This window comes from Amborella trichopoda, chromosome 3, assembly GCF_054954075.1.
Source record: "Amborella trichopoda isolate Santa Cruz 75 chromosome 3, AtrichopodaSantaCruz75HAP2 v2.0, whole genome shotgun sequence".
In the NCBI taxonomy this organism is placed as follows: domain Eukaryota; kingdom Viridiplantae; phylum Streptophyta; class Magnoliopsida; order Amborellales; family Amborellaceae; genus Amborella; species Amborella trichopoda.
Genome location: NC_142338.1, coordinates 46,794,747 through 46,814,876, shown reverse-complemented (window position 1 = coordinate 46,814,876; position 20,130 = coordinate 46,794,747). Strand labels below are relative to the sequence as shown.

The 20,130-nt window shown below is 36.8% G+C and overlaps 1 protein-coding gene across 6 annotated transcripts in view; it reads left to right on the top strand.

Moving 5' to 3' along the window:
• LOC18443882 (uncharacterized) overlaps positions 1-20,130 on the top strand; it is a 47,613-nt gene that overhangs the window by 26,399 nt on the left and 1,084 nt on the right. For 2 of the 6 annotated variants that reach the window (XR_016051350.1, XR_016051354.1), the window contains exons 12-17: positions 1,693-1,759; positions 3,035-3,117; positions 3,221-3,465; positions 3,554-3,683; positions 18,108-18,200; positions 18,584-18,784. Coding sequence is in view for 1 of the 6 variants with exons in the window: in XM_006854063.4 (XP_006854125.2) it covers positions 1,693-1,759; positions 3,035-3,097; positions 3,221-3,465; positions 3,554-3,683; positions 18,108-18,200; positions 18,584-18,784 (799 nt within the window). In the remaining 5 variants the exon portion in view is untranslated. The remainder of the gene's footprint in view (positions 1-1,692; positions 1,760-3,034; positions 3,118-3,220; positions 3,466-3,553; positions 3,684-18,107; positions 18,201-18,583; positions 18,785-20,130) is intronic. The other 4 variants (XR_016051353.1, XM_006854063.4, XR_016051351.1 and 1 more) reach the window with 3 other exon arrangements.

Here is a 20,130-nt window from a genome sequence, read left to right as displayed (position 1 = left end):
CTTTAACGGTGAAGCATGTACATGTGTGAGAGATTACCCTTGTGCACCATAGAGCTGTGGTTGCATCATGGTCTGCGGGACTATGGATTCGTCTCTAGGGGAGAACCTGTAGTCCATAGATTGGGATTACGTCCCCTAGCCTATGGGCTTACTTTGGTGGCCCAGTCATGAACCTTTGCAGTGGACTGTGGGTCATGGGAATAGCTGGGTCAGTTTGGGAAAACTAGTGTGTATCGTGGTCCACTGTTGAAGGTGAAGTGCTCCAGTATATTCATAATTCCTAGACCTATTCGAATCCGACTCTCATCAAAATTATTTAGTTTTAATTATTTTGATGTTATATGATTTTTAGATTTGATTATTTGAATTTTTTTTTGATTCTCTTGATATTTTTTTTTTACCATTTGGATTTATAATACAAGAGAAAATCAATTTTCAATGTTTCAAATAATAAAAGAGAAATAAATCTTGTTTATAAATATCTAAAAATCATTTATTAATTAACTTAATATATGGGGACCCACCATGAAAGGTGGGGGACTCATTATTATTTATTTAATAATAAATAACATGGAGAGTGTGAGGCCCACTTGAGGCCACCTAGGGTGGCCCGCCCCATACAAGGAGGGATGGCTTGCCATTTGGTCCAAGCCCCTTCATGCTTAGTTGGCTTTCTAATTTTGTTTTAAAGCCTTTTTGGTTTAGGAATCAAGATAATAAATTATGGTATGTTTGTGAATCAAGATATTTGACTATTTAAAGATTATATAATTATGGAATGATTATCCATAAAAAGAGAAAGTATGATTATATCTTTTTTTATTTGAATATTTGATGGGAATAGGTTTAGGAAATAGAGGATAAGGTTCTTGCACTTCTTTTGAATCTTGATGGTGGATCTAAGGAATGGATGACTCACATCTCTCACCCCACAAGTCTCCCTAGATCAATGGTCTAGATTTGATCTCATTAAAGATAACATACCCTAAGCATTAGAAAATCCATAAATGGGGGTCCCCCCTCCCCTAAATCTCTATGCCTCTTATCTGCTCTCTTCTCTCTCTAATCTCTCTCTACTCTCTCCTTCTCTCTGTAGGGGGCACGCCCCACTGAATTCTCTCTCTTTCTAATGTTCTCTTTGTCATAGATAGAAAGAAGAAGGGGGCACGCCCCACCTACGAGATCTCTCTCTCCCTCTCTCTCATCTCTCTAGGTTAAGCCAAGGGGGCTTAAGGAAGGCTAAGGCTTTGGGGCCTTAGCACTTTGGTTCAAGATAGTTCCATATTACATGCTGTATCTGTAATTATGTAAATGTTTAAGGGCAGTTATCTAATTGTATTTCCTAGTAGGATCTTTTGTCATTGCCACTCATAACTTCCAATGCTATACAATATGGCAATATCCTTCTAGACAAAATCATTACAAAATTACTTCATAGAAATGCGCAACTCACATAAGATATATCATTTACACATTTTTACATCTTTCCTGGATTTGCATAGCATGTGAAAGTGAAGAATATAGATGTATTACTTTTGAATCCATGGATTGCAAATTTGCAATACAATATGCTGCTACCAATTTCCCTAATTTATCCATCCATCAAGTGTCCAATGTATGCATGCCACTCATTTGTTAGCTGGTGAAACTTGAATTTTACATGTTGCCATCTGTTTGCTACTACTCATGCAGGCTTTGGACTCCAATTGATGGTGAGTTCGATGACTATATTGTGAATCCAAAGCCCAGCGGTTATCAGGTGATGGCTTATATGTTTTGTAACAACCGACATGATTTCAACTATTCCTTTCATTATTTCTTTTTCTCCTGTGAAAGATGTAAATCCTTCTATGATGACGTTCTTACTATTCCTTTCATGTTTAGAAGACATGTTTGACAAAGATCGCCATACTAAAGTATTTCTTTTTCTCCTGTGAAAGATGTAACTCCTTATATGATGACGTTCTTACTTGAACCCAATGGCTGTTAACTTACGGGAAACTTCTAAACTAACAAACAGACTACATACCCCTGATGTAGTGAAAAGAATGAGAAATTAATTGTAAATAATAACCAGGGAATCTGCAATACTGTTCCTCAGATTGAATGAATTCTACCATTATCCTAGAGAATGTGCATATATTGTACACACCTCACTTTTCAAATTTCAAATATGTGCTTAACTTGTTAAGTACATGGTGTTTCCATTGTGTTGCATTATGTAATGAGCTGGGTTTGACTTCCACAACAGATTTCATTATTTCAGAAATCTTCACATGAAAATTTTAAAAACTCCCTGGTTTTTCAGAGTTCACTGTCCAACTCGCTGAGTTAGCTCGCTATTGGTGGTGACCATGTTGGCTACCAAATTTGAGGTTTTGAAAGCTGCATGAAATTCTGGATTAACATGTGTGGCACCTGATTGTCTTGTTCCATTAAATAAGATTGGTCACTTTACAGGTTCCTGCCATGTCTCCATGAGGAAATTTAAATTGAAAAAAATTCTACACTAATAAACATGAAAGCCATTGCTGAAAACAAAGTTTCAAGATATTGGATTTGAATTTGTAGTAGTGTACACATTTGTATTCACAATATAAGACTTTCGAACGTAAATGAAATAGGAAAAAATTTTATGTTAAAAGGAAAAGGGTAATGCATTCTGGCATAAAAGCCGTACTTGACAAAGCTGGGAACATATTAGGAGAGCCACCGACATCAGAGTTTTGCTTGGAGCACTGGATCGTGACATGGTCATGATGCTAACAAGTCAACATAAAAATAATATGCATTTTCTGCATATTTTGGTCTCTATTTTTTTTGTACCAACCATCACGATTGCTTCTAGATGCTTACCCTGCGATGTATTACTCCTAAATCTGGATATGTCATGTCTTAAGTAATGTTTTTGTAGGTGATTCTGTCAAAAGAAGAAATAATGCCTCCCACCAATATCACATTTTGTGGTTATCTATAATCTTAATAAATTAAATGTTAAGGTATATCTATGTGAATCTCCTCTTTGTTGGTGCAGTCTCTCCACACTGCTGTGCGAGGTCCTGATAATGCACCTTTAGAAGTACAAATCAGAACACAGGTTACCAAACTCTTCAGCATGTAATTTTCTCTTTTTTTTTTGTTAATTTCAGTTGGTGATATTATCATGGAGCTCTTTTTTGAGATTTTGGGACTGATGTGTTATGGCTCTTTCCTTGGATAGCGTATGCATGAGTATGCAGAATTTGGACTGGCCGCTCACTGGCTTTACAAGGAAACTGCGAAAAAGGTGAGATGCACGAATCTTATTCCAGATTCCCTGCCAAATGGATCTTCAAGTCAATTGGAAAATTTGGAGCGTGGAACTGTGTTTCAAGGTGAAGAAGACCTCAAGTTCAGTTCTTTGAAAGTGGGACATCCAGTTCTTAGAGTCGAGGGTAGTCAATTGCTCGCTGCTATTATTGTCAGGTAAATTGGTTCTTCCCTATACATGCATATTTGAAGCATTCAATCATTTTTCACGAGCTTTAGTATTTGATAATTTTGGGTTTTACAGAGTAGATAAGGATGGAAAAGAGTTGCTTGTGGCTGTGAGCTTTGGCCTTGGGGCTTCTGAAGCAGTGGCCGATAGAAGATCCAGTTCACAAAACAAGAGATGGGAGGCATATGCAAAACTATATAAAAAGGTTGAATCTTCTATAGTTCTACTATTCTATTCTGTAATCCTCATTTCAGTTGCATATTTCCTGACAACTGTTACAATTCAGAAAATTGGTTGTGACCATTTTGTTTGGATGATATTCTTTAGGTACAAAATTTGCCATAAAACAAATAGCAAATGGGTCTTGGCTTTTTACGTATTCTTTTTTCAACACATTTTGTCACAACAATTTGTGGTTTTGGTTGCATAATGTGCCTACTAAGATGATTACCTTCTATTGGAATCTTTACTTTCTTCCATACTCTGGCTTTTATTATAGAGTTCAGTTTGGATGGTCAAGGTTCTGGTGACTTTGAACTTTGTAAGAGCGGGAGATCTCTTTCCCTCGCTTTCGAATCAGGTTTAGGGGATGTGCTTCCATTCTTGCATACAGCAGTCCCTTGCTTATCCATGTGCTAATGGTGTCTGTGATGAATGGGCATACGCGCAAGACGCTTGTATACATGTACACATTCATATATTTGTGTATGTTATCTTTGGTATTTGGAAAAATTGGTCTATAAATGACAAAGCAAATATTTGCGAGAGATATATGTAGTTACGAATATTCTGTTAGATATACTTGAGTATTATTGTATTTGATGGTTATAATTGTTTTTTATTTTGTTTAGGACTTATTGTCCTATGTCATTAAGAAAGGACAATATTATAATTAGGTCAACATATTAACAATTTACCATAAATAAAAGGTTTGTGCCTGTTTTTCTTAACCAACACACCACTCTCTTTCTTTTCTCTTCCCTTTCTCTCTCTAATGTCTCTTTCTCTCTCTTCTCTTTCTTCTTTCTTCTCTCTCCTACTACCGTCTAACATATTATTTCTACTTCTCTCCTTTTCTCTTCATTAATTTGCCCTAGATTATTTTCAACTTGATATTAGAATAAGGGTGGAGAGTTTATTTTTAGAAATTATTAAACAACAAACACAATAGGAACACAGTGGTAGAAGGAACCGTCGGCATCAATGAGGGCGGAGGTCATAGATACGTTCATAGGATTAAAATCGGAAGTGAAAGAAGCTTTGAAGAGGATGAAGATAGGAAAGACATTAAGATCAGATGGTATCCCAATAGAGGTTTGGAAGTGCATGGGGAGATCGACATTGACTGGTTGACTTGACCAAGTTGTTCAACAAGGTGTTGAGAATAAAGAAAATGGTAGATGAATAGAGGAAAAGTACTGCAGTATCTATTTACAAGAACAAATGAGACATACATAATTGTTCGAACTATTGAGGGAGCAAGCTTCCACACTATGAAGCTGTGGGAGAGAGTGATCGAGCAACGACTAAGGCATGAAGCTAGTGTATCAGAAAACCAATTTGATTTTATGCCAGGAAGGTCAACTATTGGGGCTATTTTCCTACTTAGACAGTTAATTCAGAAGTTCAGGGTGAAGGGAAAAAACCTCCACATATTTTTATTAATTCAGAGAAAGCTTATGACAAAGGGGCCGTCACTTGGTGTGACGATAAAAGGCTCGGGTAGCCAGCGAAAGAGTGCGGGTTCGAGTCCTGAGAGTGGCCACTTTATGCATAAGCCAAAGGTTAGGACTGTTTCTAGCCCACCCCTCCTAGGACCTTGCTTAGGCAGGACCAGCACCGGGTTACGGCCCTTAGAAAGCTTATGACAAAGTACCTCGATATTTAATTCGGGGTATGTTGTAAAGAAATGAGTCTCCAGATACTATATCGACTTGGTGGGAGATATATACGAGGGCGTGCATTGTGCAAACAACTAGTAGAGAGACGAATTTTAAATGAGAATAGGTCTACATTAGGCAGCGTTGAGCCCATACCTCTTTGTCTTAGTTATAGACGACTTAACGAGGCATGCACAAGATGAGGTACTGTGGCGTATGTTGTTCGTAGATGGCATAGTTTTGATTGATGAGAGCCAAAGCGGTGTCAACACACAATTAGAACTTTGGAGGGATGCTCTAGAATCTAAGGGTTTTAAATTTAGCCGGATTAAGACAAAGTATATAGAGTGCAAGTTTAGTAATAATCGCAATAGAGACGAAGAAATAGTTAAGATTGACGGCCAAGAAATACCAAAAAGATTGTACTTTCGATATCTTGGGTCGATAATCCAGAAAAATGGAGAGATTGAGAAAGATGCACATAGAATTAGAGCTGAATGGTCGAAGTGGAGATGTGCAATCAGAGTTTTATGTGATCGCTGCATACCAATGAAGTTGAAGGGCAAGTTTTATAAGGGGCCATTTGAGTACTTGAAAATCTATTACAGGAAAACATATTACAAGGAAATATGAGATTTACCATGTTTGGGTACATTTCAATCGTAAGAAAATGGAAATAAATTACACAAGATTTTCCCAAAATGCGTGAAATCTATTACACGCAAGGATGCCTGTGAAATCTATTACACGCTTAACGGGTAATCTATCTACGTGCATCTCTTACTAAAAAAAAATCCTCTATCTCCTGCCATTCTCCCTCTCTCTTGTGCACATCCATTCTCCCGCCATTCTCCCTCTCTTCTCTCTTACGTACATCCATTTCTTTGTCTCTCTAAACTCCACTTCTAAGTGTTTGCACATCTTGTGCACATCCATTTCTACACTCTCCTGCGTACATCCATTTCTACATCCTCTCTCATGTGCACATCCATTCTCCCTCTCTCCTGCGCATATTCATTTCTACTTTCTCTCTCTAAACTCCACTTATAAGTGTTGCACATCCATTTTTACACTCTCCTACACACATCCATTTCTACATCCTCTATCCCCAATTTGGGTGGTAGCTAAGCTAAATCTTTTGAAAACAAAAGGATTTTTTGATAAATTATATTTTATAATGATTTTTTTATAAATTATATTTGATAAATTATACTGATTACTAAATCTTTTGAAAAAAAAAGGATTCTTTTTTTTGGATTAGGGTTTAAATTGAGACAAAAAAGTGATAAATTATATTTTATTTAAATTATAATGATTAATCTTTTGGAAAAAAAATATGTTTTTGGATTAGGGTTTAGATATAGATAAAGAAGTGATAAACTACTTACAATATATTAGCTGTATTTTCTTTTTTCACATTGGCCTCCTTTAATATCTCAATCTAATTTTTAAAATAATTTACCATTTCACAATAATTTTTTTTTTAAAATACATCACCATTTACTATTTAAACTACAAATTAACGATATTTAAAGGTTGTGACTAAAATAGTTCACTCAATTCACACTATTTAGTTATTATTATTTGACGTCATGCTATCTATACATATGCATTTCAATATTAAATAGGAATGTCTACAAAGAGACCATTTATCTTTTGTGAATGGAGGTCACAATCATTCTCAAATATTAGATGTCAAATTGGATGGCTTGAGGTGAATCATGAAGTGAATTTTTTTTTTGAAATTTTGTATTTATTCATTGACAAAAACGATTGTGCGTACAAAAGATAAAAGGTCTCTTTGTATGCAATTCCATATTAAATCGCTATATCCAGTAAGAGCAAATTTAAGATGTAATGTAGACAATTCCATATTAAATCGTGTAAAGTAAGAGCAATGTATTTTCCTGGTTGCATCTAAATACTACCCAAACAGTAATAATCCCAGGTTCAATCTAACTAGTACCCAAACAATAACAATCCATTTGCATATAATGTATTACACAGTAATGTATTACGCCAGTAATATATTTCACAAACAATGTATTTTCAGGTATCCAAACGACCCTTAAGACAATTGTGAGACCTATTTTGCTTTATGGGGCTAAATGTTAGGCAGTCAAGAAATAACATACCCATAGCTGAGATGAGGATGTTGAGATGGATGAGTGACAATACAAGAAGGAGTAGAATCGAAATGAATACATTCGGGAGAACTTAGGTGTAGCTCCAATAGGCAATAAGATGAGAGAAAATAGACTTAGGTGGGCTGGCCATGTGCAGCATATACCCAATACAATACCTTTTAAGAAGTATGAGTTAATTCAAGTGGAAGGCTAAAAAGAGGCTAGCGGTAGGCCTAAAAGGACATGGCTGAAAGTAGTGTGAAAAAAATATGGGGGCTTATGGGCTCACTGAGGGTACGACTCTTTATAGAGCAGAATTGCGGACTAGGATTTGTGTAGCCGACCCCAAACAGTTGAGAAAAGGCTCTGTTGATGATAATGATGATGATGATTAGAGCAGGCTAAAGAATCGAAGATAAGGTGTGTGCAGATATGATCTAGGCTTGATGTCTTATGTATGATTAGATGACATCAACAATGGATGGTTAGGGATTTCCATTATGCCCTGAAACCTAGTTTTCCTAGCAATGATCGTAAATAGATTAGAGTTTGTGTACCCCAATCAAGAGAACATTGGTAGTATTTTTTTTTAATATTTTTCATAAGAAAAAGAAGTGTGATCAGATTTGAGGGTGTAACCAGATCTGTAAATCCTTTTGTTTATTTATTTGGGAAGAGAGCTGAGGGTGTAACCTATAACTAGATCTCAACCACAATAGACTCAACAACCGTCAAATATAGATGATTCTGGACTCCTAATTACCACAGTTAAATTTGATGGCACAAATTATTTAGAATGGACCATATCAGTTAGATTATTTCTTGTTGGAAGAAAAAATTGGGGTATATTGAAGGTCATATAGAAAAATTGACTCTCAAAGATCTAAGAAGGGCGAGGATCAAGCCCAGGTAAAGGGAGGTGGGTTGTATTAGGTAAGCAGCCAGCGTAAAACTTTGCCAAAAATTTTCATGAATCCTGAATCTATGTTATCTGCTAGCCGACTGAAATAGTTAGGAAAAGGCTATGATGATGATAAAAAAACCAAATCTCATGGATCTTAAATATGCAGATTAGGAGGTTGATGATATGGAAATTATAAATTGGTTATTGTATTTTATGCAACCTAATCTGAGTTGAACTTTTATGAACTGTAATACCTTTAACGAATTGTGGCATGTAGTTTCTAAGGCTTATTCCCAAAATAAAAGTATTGCAAAGATTTATGAACTAGAGCAATAAATCAATAATTTTAAACAATGACACTCTCAGTGAAAGATTATTATACTTGTTTTCATAGTTTTGGGGATTAAATAAGCCATTATCAGACATACAATGCTCAGCTTATACAAAAGAACAAAGAGATTAGAACAAAGGATGATTTTGAACTTTGGAGAGGAGTTAAAACAGAATATGAATTAATGAAGGAAAATGTTCTAGGTGGTGAGACTTTACCATCAGTTGGAACTATGTTCTCTCTTCTTCAGTGTGAGGAATCTCACCACAAGATAATGGTAGTGTGTATAGGTGAAACAAATAGTTCTGCTCTACTCTCAAGATCAAATGGTAATGAGGTAGAGAACGTGTCGGGAGTCTGCGTGGAGACCATGGTGGTGGACGCGGTCGTGGAAGCCCCACATTGGATGAGGACAAATTAGATGTAACTTTTGGGATCTGGTTGGACGCCCTAGACGTAACTTTTCTCAAGCAAATTGAGCAACAATTAGTGAAGATGCTGCTTTGCCATGCATGGGCAGCAAGATGCTCCTTCCTTTGGACATGAAGAAGAATTGGTGACCATCTAAAAGAGAGCTCCTTGATCTCAAGCTGCAAGTTTCCATTTGTTACCCTTCTTCCTCTAAATCTCATATTGCCCAATCAAGTATATCTGTAACAGCTCATCATGCCTCCATAAATTCTTCTAAAACCTTTAGGTTATTGACTTTGGAGCTACTGAATATATAACTGGTATGGGTGATCCATTTTCTACTTATATTCCTTGTTCTAATCAAGAATTTGTTAAAATCGTAGATGGTTCTCTTATTCCAAACAAGGGAAGGGGAATCATATTTGTTACTCCTCCTATTAACTTGTCCTCCACCTTGCATGTCCCCAATCTTTCTAGTAACCTGCTGTCAGTTAATAATCTCACCAAGACTTTAAACTGCAATATAACCTTTTTTTCCCTCCCATTGTGTCTTCCAAGACTTGATGATGGGGGAAGATATTTAGATGTGGTTGAGGATGGAGGATTGTACCTTTTAATGAATACAGATCGAGTCTTGGCTATTGCCGTCGCATCTTCCATTTATAATTAAGAGAGGGTGTATTTGTGGCACACCCATCTAGGTCATCCATTGTTTTTTACATTGCATTCTTTATTTCCTAAAATGTTCAAGTCTCTGAGTCAGCTACAATTTTAGTGTGACATTTGTGAGTTGTCAAAACATTGTAGAACTTCATTTTTAATCAGTATTGATAAAAAGAGTGATATTCCTTTCTCTCTTATATGCTTTTATGTGTGGGGTCCTTCTCCATTTACCTCTATGCTTGGTTTTCGTTTCTTTGTTACATTTGTGGAAGATTGTTCTAGATTAACAACTATTTATCTAATGGAAAACAAAGATGAAGTTGCTAATCTATTTCAAGTTTATCACAGAATGGTTAAAACTCAATATGATAAAGTCTTATGTTTTGACAATAGGGGTATGTGTCAAACCAACTAAGAGATTAATTGATTGACCAAGGGATTGAGTTCCAAACAAAGTGTCAGTACACACCTCAACATAATAGTATTCTGAGAGGAAAAAAAATAGGCACTTATTGGAAGTCACCCGAGCCCACATGCTTGGAATGAAGGTCCCAAAGTTTTTTGGTTTGAGGCAATTCTCAGTGCAGTCTTTTTAATAAATTGTATATGCCCTCTTGTATTTTTTAGGGAAAATCTCCTACTAAAATTATTTATCGTAACTCTCCCTAGTTTCATGTACTTGCCAAAGGGTTTGGTTGTGTATGTTTTGTCTACATCCTTAGTCCAAAGAGGGACAATCTTGATGCCAATGTTCAAGAAGTTATAGGCCTAGGCGATGAGGGGTCTGGGCAGCCTAGGCGCTATGGTGGGCGCTCAGACCCAAAGGCGACTAGTGCTGTTTTTTTTTAAAAAACAGTTGGACCCCCCACACCTCCCCCCATTTATTGTATATAAAATTGTATTTTTTTTTTATTTAATAAGCAAGTTTTATATATGATATATTGTTAAGATGCCGAAAACACAGATCAGGCTTATCCAAACATAAACATTTAAAAGACATTAGACTGTCAATAATTATAACTCAAAAGCAACATTAAATGATAAAATCAACTCGAGATGTCCTTTAAATCTCGCAAATCACAAGTCACTCACAAGTCCCAAAAGTTTCAAAAGTCATTAAAAAAAAGTCACATCCGACCAATGAAGTCCATAAACTACAAAAAATCTCCTTCACCCCACAAATATGATGAACTCAATTATGAGCTTGAGTTTCATCATCACTAGCAACACGAGGTCGACATTCGACATGCTGTCCACCTGAATCTGATGATGAAGCCAAGCCATCCTCATTAGAGTCATCCTCCTCCTCCACATAGAAACCTTCTTCTCTTGTCTCCTTTGAGTCTACATCCTCCTCTTCCTCCAAGATCGTCGTCTTCCTCCTCGTCTGCGCTTTTTTCTTCCCCTTCCCCTTTCACAAGTATGGGGTCTACAATTTGAAACCGTTTTAGATGACGCTTCTTCAACGTTTGATTGTACTGAACGAAAGGAAGGTCATTCAGTCTCTTTTGCTCGAGTCTATTTCTCTTCTTTGTATGTATTTGTTTCATAATATACCATTTCCATATTACAAATCTTTATTTTTTTAAAAAAGTGTCGATATAGTTATTTTCATAATTTGATAGGAGATGAGGCTGAGGGTAAATAGAATATTCACCATCTCGAAGGTGTTGAAGTTGTGCTCGCCCGACGATGTACAAGTCAAGTTCAATATCTGTTACACCTTCTTTTGCAAGTTGGGGGCAGTTTGTCCATGGTTAGCCCACCAAGAGGCTATAATATATTTAACAATAAAAATAACTAGAGTACATATATCTATGTAAATTTAGAATTTAGAAAATTGAAATGTCAAATACATCTTCAACTTACATGGATATATCTTTGTCCTTTTCCTAACTGCCATGTCCAACCCAAGTGTCCCAATTGAATAACGGTATAAGTCAAGTTGCATGGACACTTTGTCGTGGACATCTAAGTTGGGGTGGAGCCTCACATTGCACTTGTTGAATGCGACCATGATAGAATCCCTTCTCTCTATCTCAGGATCTATATTGAAATAAGCAAGGTTGAGAAAATACCCTGCTAAGTTTAGGGGTCTCTCCAATTGCATATCCCACTTGGCATCAACAATTTTCAAGCTGGGGCCATATCTTTTGTCATCTTGCTTTAAGTTATGCTTGATTTCTTCTCTAGCAACCTCCATTGCTTTGAAAATATGCCCCATTGCCGGTTCCCTTTTGCTATCAATGAGGCAAAGTACATTCACAAGTGACTCAAAAATATCAAGGCAAAAGTTAACCCCACTCCAAAACTTGGTTGACATAATAATGTCATAACCTTTTTTCCCTTGGCCTTCGTAGACCACTTGCTCCCCTTCTATGCATTAGATACAAACATGGTTCGAAGCTTGTCCTTTTGTTGATTCAAAGACTCTAGAGACAAGAATGTGGCAATCCTGGTGACCCTCGGCCTCACCAAGTCAGTCTCACTTGTAAATTCCCTCATCATCGCCAAAACATGGGTGTGGCTATAAATGAAAACTGTTATGGCTTTGTGTTTTTCTAATATCTCATGCACCGTTTTCTTTTCACCAATCTTTTCAAGCATGAGATCTAATGATCTATACAATGAGCCGTGCAAGGCGTCCAAAAAATGTGCGGCTTCGAGGTTTCCAACATTCTAACAACTACCATATTGGCCCTAGCCATATCTGTGACAACCGACACAATGTAATCCGCCTCTACCTCTTCAATGCATTGGTTCACAATACCATATATGAAGGTTGCATCATGAATCTTATTGGATGCATCAATGGACTTTAAAAGGACAGTTCCCATGGGGCAATTAACCAATAAGTTCATGACACTCCTAGACCTCCTATCAGTCCACATATTTATCATAATTAGTCACTCGACATTTGCCCCAAGTATCCTTGTGTCTTCAGGTAGTCATGTGTTAATTCCACCTCTTTCCTCAACAAAGGCCCCTTGAGCTCATAACGTGTAGGAGGCCTATATCCCGGGCCGAAATGTCCCATTGCCTCAAACATAGCAATGAAGCTCTTTAAAGTGGCAGTGTTAAATGGTAGACTCGCTTGAAAGTACCGTCTAGCAACATATTGATTCACCTTTTCTCTCTCTTTTGGTTCTTTAGAGTGCTATCTAAAGTAGTCATTACTGGTTCGCGAACCACCACAATGGGATTGGGTTGCAGGAAGAATGTATCAAGGGGCCCTCTTCTTTGAAATTTCTTATGCCAAATGGTAACAGGTCTACTTATGGAGGGTCCTTCCTCTTCTTCTTCATCATATTCCGGTATGCCACTGATGTTTATGCCGCTCCTCATGTCTTCAAATCCCTTCTTGACCTGTTGTTTCTTCTGGACCCCTTGTACGTTCTCCAACATCTCTTTCCTGAGCTCAGTAGGAACTTGATTACATGACGCCACTTCCACTTTTATGCCGGCCAAATGCTTTTTCACTATATTAATGCCAACAATGTATTCTTTTTTGCAAAACTTGCAACCTACTCTATTCTTGTCACTAGGTCCCAATATGCATATGTTCAACCTGGATCAGGTTGTCTACTTGAAGCCGAGGAAGACATTTCACCTACATCGTTTATCAATCAAGTCTCAACTTAACACCTAAGCCTGAAAATTACACAAAAACGAGGTCAAACTTGAAAAAATTAGAAATGGTCATCTAAAAAATTACAAATGAGAAATGACATAAAAATAGTAGAGACATTGACCCTTTAATATATTGGGTTTTTATTAAGCCAAAAAATAAATCTAGGTAAAACATACAAATCAAAATTACAATGATATAACACAAAATAAAAAAAAAAGTATCACACATGCAATTATTTAATAAGCATTAAGAAAATATTAAACTAACTAATAAAAAAATTTGTTTAATAAGCAATTAAGCATTAATGGTTTAAGTCGAAAAAACATATTACACATGCAATTAATTAATAAGCATTAAGCAATTATTGAACTAACTAATAAAAAACTTATGGTTTATGAATCATAAATCGAAACTAAAAAACAACCAAATTCATGTATAAAACTAAAAAAAGAAGTAAAAGACAATATTGATTCGGTTTGGGAGCAATGGACTTTTTTATTTAATTGTTTTCCCAAAGACCCAAACTACATATCAAAATGGGAAAATAATAATCCAAATAGACAAATAACATATCGAAAGTATATCACAAAGTATAAAAAAAAATTACAAATAGCAAATTATAACATCATTAGACATTAAGGGAAAAAAATACAAAGCTTAATGAAAACTATTGAAATATACCTTCTTGAAGTGTACTCGATTTCAGGTCAAACCGAAATGTTTGAGATCCCAAATCTCCTCTTTTACAACTCCTATAAGCCTCAAAAAGATCGGGTTATCCTTTAATATCGTGACTATTTGAGGATTTCGAAAAAAAATTCTACCTCTCAATAAATCTTTAAATCTAGGTTTTTTTCAAGATGTTTCTCACTCTAAAGTTTACTAAAATTATTTTTGAGGGCAAGAATGGCTCCCCAAACCTTATCCCCCCTTTTAAGGAGGTAAAATTACTTTTTTTGCTCTCTCCCGAAAAAAATGTCCCGCCAATGTCGTAGGTGGTGCCTAGGCGCTAGCCTTTTACACCGCTTACGCTTAGGGGGGCTCCTTTTTTTTTGTCTAATACAGCCCGCCTTGACCACGCCTAGGCATTTTTTGAAAAAGTCCGCCTAGGCGGCCGGGCAGCCAACTTTTTGAACATTGCTTGATGCTTAAGTGTCAAGTGTGTTTTTCTAGCATGTCCATCTCATCAAAAGGGATTCAAGTGTACTGATCTTATTAACAAAGTTTACTATGTTTCCATGGATGTTATTTCCTTTTAATATGTTCCCTACTTCTCATCTACTGGTCATGTGTTCTCTCTTCAAGGGAGCAATAAGATCCATCTTAGTGAAGATAGCACATTAGTGGTTTCCCTTCTTGTTCTTACACCACTTTTATTTGAAGAGAATGGTGTACACCCAAAAAAAAGAGCTAAAGACATATATCAGGAGAAAGAATATGGCACAACCTGAAGTTCTAAACAATTATACCCTGAATGCCAACCCGGAATCAGGAATTGGTCTTGACTCAGGTGATTCTTTCACCTTCTCAAATAGTTCTAATTTGGACTAGCCGATTGTTGTATACATGGGTGAGCGTTCTTGTACTTAGGATCCTATAGGGAACTTTGTATATTATAATTTAGTGTCCTCTTCTAATCGTGCCTTCATACCAGCACTGTCTTCTATTTGAATACCTTCCCATGTCGTAGAGGCACTTTCACAACCTCAATGGAAGGCTGCCATGGGTGATGAGATGCGACCACTTGAGCAAAATAATGCGAGGCAATCACCAGCCTTCCTAAAGGGAAGAAGGTTGTTGGATGTCGGTAGGTAGTCACTGTGAAGTACAAAGCTCATGGTGCCCTTGAATGGTGTAAGGTTAGATTGGTTGCAAAAACCTTCACTCAGACTCCTGCCATAAACTACTACCACCAAGACGCTTTTGCTCCTGTAGCCAAGTTTAACATTGTGAGGATCATTCTTTCTCTAGCAGCTAATATGTCTTGGCCTCTCCACTAATTAGATGTAAAGAATGCATTCTTGCATGGGGATATTCAAGAAAAAATCTATATGGCCATGCATCCAGATTTTTAGATTACGGAGGAGACAAGAAAGGTGTGCAAGTTAAAGAATGCGATTTATGGACGTAAATAGTCTCTTAGAGCATGGTATGAAAGGTTTAGTAATGCACTGCTGAAATTTGGGTTTAAAAGAAGTCAAGCTGATCATACGCTCTTTGTAAAGAAGAATAGTGCTGGGATTACAACCCTTATAGTGTATGTTGATAATATTGTTGTGACAAGGAACAATGTGAAGGACGATGAGGATCTTAAATCATGTCTAAGCAAGTGTTCGATATCGCAGGTTTAGTTTACTTTAAGTATTTTTTAGGAATTGAAATGGCAAGATCAAAAAAAGAGATAGCCACCTCCTAGAGAAAATGTGTGCTGGACAACAAACTGGGATATTGGGATCTAGACTAGTTGATACTCCTCTCGAAGTTAATCATAAACTTCATGAAGAAAGGGGAGAGTTACTTGAAGATCCTAAACTATATCAATAAAGAGTGGGCAAGTTTATGTACCTCATGATCACACGACCAAGCATCTCTTATGGGGTTATTGTGGTCAACAAATATATGCATGCACCACGTAGACCACATCTTAATGTAGTATATCAAATATTGAGAGATCTCAAGTCTGCTCTAGGGAGGGATATTTTCTCTGATCAATGGCATTTTGAGGTTACTATTTACACTGATGCTGGATGCCAAATTGAAAGGAGATCCACAACTGGCTATTGCACCTTTGTTTTAGGAAATCTGGTTTCTTTGAAAAGCAAAAAATAAAATGTAGTGGCAAGATCAAGTGTTGAAGCAAAATCCAAGGCTATGGTTCATGGTACATGTGAAGTAATGCGACTCAAAAGTGTTCTATTTAATTTGGGGTTTAAAGTTAAGCGTCCCATAACTTTGCACTGTGACAATGAAGTTACAATTCATATCTCTGAGATTCTTGTATTTCATGAAGGGAGAAAACAATTGAAGCAAATTATCACATCATTGGAGAGAATCTGCTGCCAAGATCATTCATAATCATCATGGGAAGTTTAAGATCAACTTGTAGATATCTTTACTAAAGTTGTTGGATGAGATAGACTACAAGATGTCACAAGCAAGATGGGCATGATTGATATCTATGCACCAGCTTGTGGGGAAGTGCTGGAAATAATTAAGTATTCTTGTATTTGATGGGTATAATTGTCTTTTATTTTGTTTAGGACATATATGTCCTATTTCATTAAGAAAAGGCACTATTGTAGTCTCTCTCTTTAACATCTCTTTCTCTCTCTTCTTCTCTTTCTCTTTATGCTCTTTCTCTCTTACTACTCTAACATCTTACTTCTACTTCTCTCCTTTCTCTTCTTTAATTTGCCCTAGATTTTTTTCATCTTATTTAAGAACTCTAAAAATCAATACTACCTGCATACAGTGTTCCAAAAAGCGCTAGGCATTGCCAAGGCGGCCATGGGGGCCGTTGCCGCCCAACGCTTAGGCAGGCGCCCAAGTTCAACAAGGGGGCAGAGCTTGTCCAGGGAATCCCATTTTAGGTCTAAAATTTGAATGAAAAATGCATATTTAGGCATTTTTTATACATTTTTATGTGGAATCATGCCAAATCCGAACCAAAGCACTATGCTACTATCAAAAACACACAGCCCATAACCAATCAACCTAACCATAATCCATAACTGTAACCTTAATCCATAGTTCCATACCATTCCATTCTGTATTTCCATACACATGATCTGTAATCCATAGTAACCAAACCAAAGTAAATTCGTACGCTCCATAGGCTTACTTCATACTATACATATTTAACGCAAATATGAGTATATTACGATAACACATTAACACGTCATAAAATATTAAAATCTCATGATCCAAACCAAAGTACTAGCACAACCAGAATACGATACAGTCACAATCCATAATCCATAGTCCATATCATCACATAATCCATACACATAAGTATCTTTTCCACATTAATACCTTATACAACTTTTATCATTTGGATTTGGGTTCTAACCATACTTCCAACCTGGATCACCACATCTAGTGCAACCTGAACAAGATATCGAAATAACAAAAAAAATCTCAAATTGGAAGATTTTTTACTAACCTTTATACTCAATCTTCAATGTTTAAGACGTTTGCTAATCTCAAAAGCTCTATAATAACCCTCTAATAAGCTTCTTAAATGGATAAAATTGGATCCAGAACAAAATGATTACGTTTGGATCAATTTTCGGAAGTGTCGAATTCGAAGTTGAATCCAACCAAGTTTGAGGTTTGAAGAAAATTTTGAGTTCTTTTTGGTGTTTTTAGAGGAAAAAATGATAGTAGGGGTTCAGAAACAACCCCCCCCCCCCCTCCTATTTTCTTTTAATTTTGGGGGGAAATTATTGGAAATGCCCCCACCTGAGGGGCGTTTCCCCTTAGGCGGGCACAGTCCCTGGGCACCGGCCTAGGGGTAGAACACTGGGAACCCGCCTAGCAGGGTACCTGGGTGGACGTCCAAGACACCCTACCTAGAATGACCCCCCAGGCCTAGGCAAGTTGCTGAGGTCCCCTTGGCTCTGGGCCGCTTTTTAGAACATTGGCTGCCTGATTTATATGAATTTGGCTATGTTGTGCTTGCAGGTATCTGATCAATGGTGGTTTGCACCAGGACATGGAGACTGGTGTACATGCTTAGAAAAGTATGTCCTATGTCGAGATGGAATATATCATAAGGTATAGACACGCAAGAGATTTTTTTGAAGCAATATCTATGTTGTTTAATTTATTTCAGACAAAAAGGCTGTAGAATTGACTCAGGCACTTGCTTTATGCAAGTGCTATTAGCATCTCATGTTACAGATTTCATTTACATTATGTTGACGTCACTTCTATGTGCCATCAGGGTGGGTAGAAATGAAGTTGTATACTGTTCTATGTGAGTTCTAAGCATGCTCTGATTCTGGCCACCACTCACTATGTATTATAGCATACCAAATTCCCTGTTCTCAATATTTTAATCCATTAATATAACTAAGTTCAGATGCTATTATAGTTTTAGAGAATTGCATGTTTTGATGTCTACTAAATTTTAACATTATTGTCTTATACTTTTGTAGCAAGATCAGTTCCAACGCTCACTACCAACCTTCATTCAGATCATTGAATTTACTGCCCAAGAGGAAGCTGAGTATTGGAAAGTTGTCTCTGATGTTTTTGAAGGAAAACAAATCTCTTCTGCGCCATGTGATTCAAACTACTCTGAGAAGCTCAGCAAAGTGTCTCCTGCTGCACCCCTAGAGGCTAGCATAAATAACAAGGTTGGTTCACTGTGAATAGTTTATGGATGTATTTGAACTACATACTACAGCAAAAACCACATGCTTCAGAGTATTTTAGGTTGTGCCTGAAATGATTTCACCTTGATTATTTCCATTGTTTCAAAACTAAAATGAAAAGGTTTTTATAAGGCGTTAACCTTATGCTATAAAAGTCAAGTGAAAATCCATTTGAAAGGTTGTTCAGATATTGAAAGACCTTACAGCTTGATCATCTCGACCTTGAGATGGGACTTCAAGTCCTAAAAATAGTGTGCATTGTAACATATTATCCAGACCGTCTATTTTCAAATTTTAAGTATTTATGGATCCCCTCGATCTATGCCATTTGGACTTTGAATTTCATAATTAGGAGTGAATATATATTTTTCGTTTGTTGTAAGGATTTTCGGCACTGAAACTGCATTTAGCAAGATTTAGAGGATCGCCCTGCTTTGGTTGTTTAAGGATGATGACACGTTATACAAACTGCATCCAGAATAAAATATTTTACAGAACAGATTAGTTTCGAGCAGAACATAAACACTCAACCTCACATGAAATTTTAACCAAGGAGAAAAAAAGTTACAATAACGTAGGTCCTATACTCGATGAATTTCTCAACATATGATATGGGGGAAAGGTTTGACTTCATTTTGATTCACTAGTTATCTTTTCATTTAACATTGATGGATTTTAACAAGGAGGCGCTTAGATATTTTATGTCAACAGCCCCAATTGAAGAATATGTTTACCTCTCTTGCTTTCTAGGGGTTGAGATTACTCACTCACATCTCCATTAGAGCACAGTATATGCGAGATTTCATATGCAAGGCTCGGTTTACTGTGGATGAAGTCGGGATGCACCTTCAGAGCTGAATTTTAACTAATAGAAGAGAATTAGAGACTTTACCTTGATATTTTCTTGTACAAGTTCCTAGTAGTTGGATTTTTGCATTTGACTATCACAAGGCTAGGTATTTCCTATGCAGTTTAGGGAATGAGTCAGGTTGTTCAGTCAGGCAAGAGACAACAGGGTTATCACGAGGCTAGGTATTTGCTATGCAGTTTAGGGGATGTGTCAGGTTGTTCAGTCAGGCAAGATACAATAGGGTATCACGAGTCTAGGTATTTCCTATGCAGTTTAGGGGATGTGTCAGGTTGTTCAGTCAGGTAAGAGACCGTAGGGTCGTGGGTCTTCTCACTTTAGGATTTGGAAGCTCCAAAAGTTTGAATTCAAGTGAAATACCTTACAGTATTCATCATGTCAATTCTGGTTTTCTGAAGTCCCCTAAATCCTTCATTTGTTAGTTGTACTTTTTATATCTATAGACCTAGTGAGCCTTTGC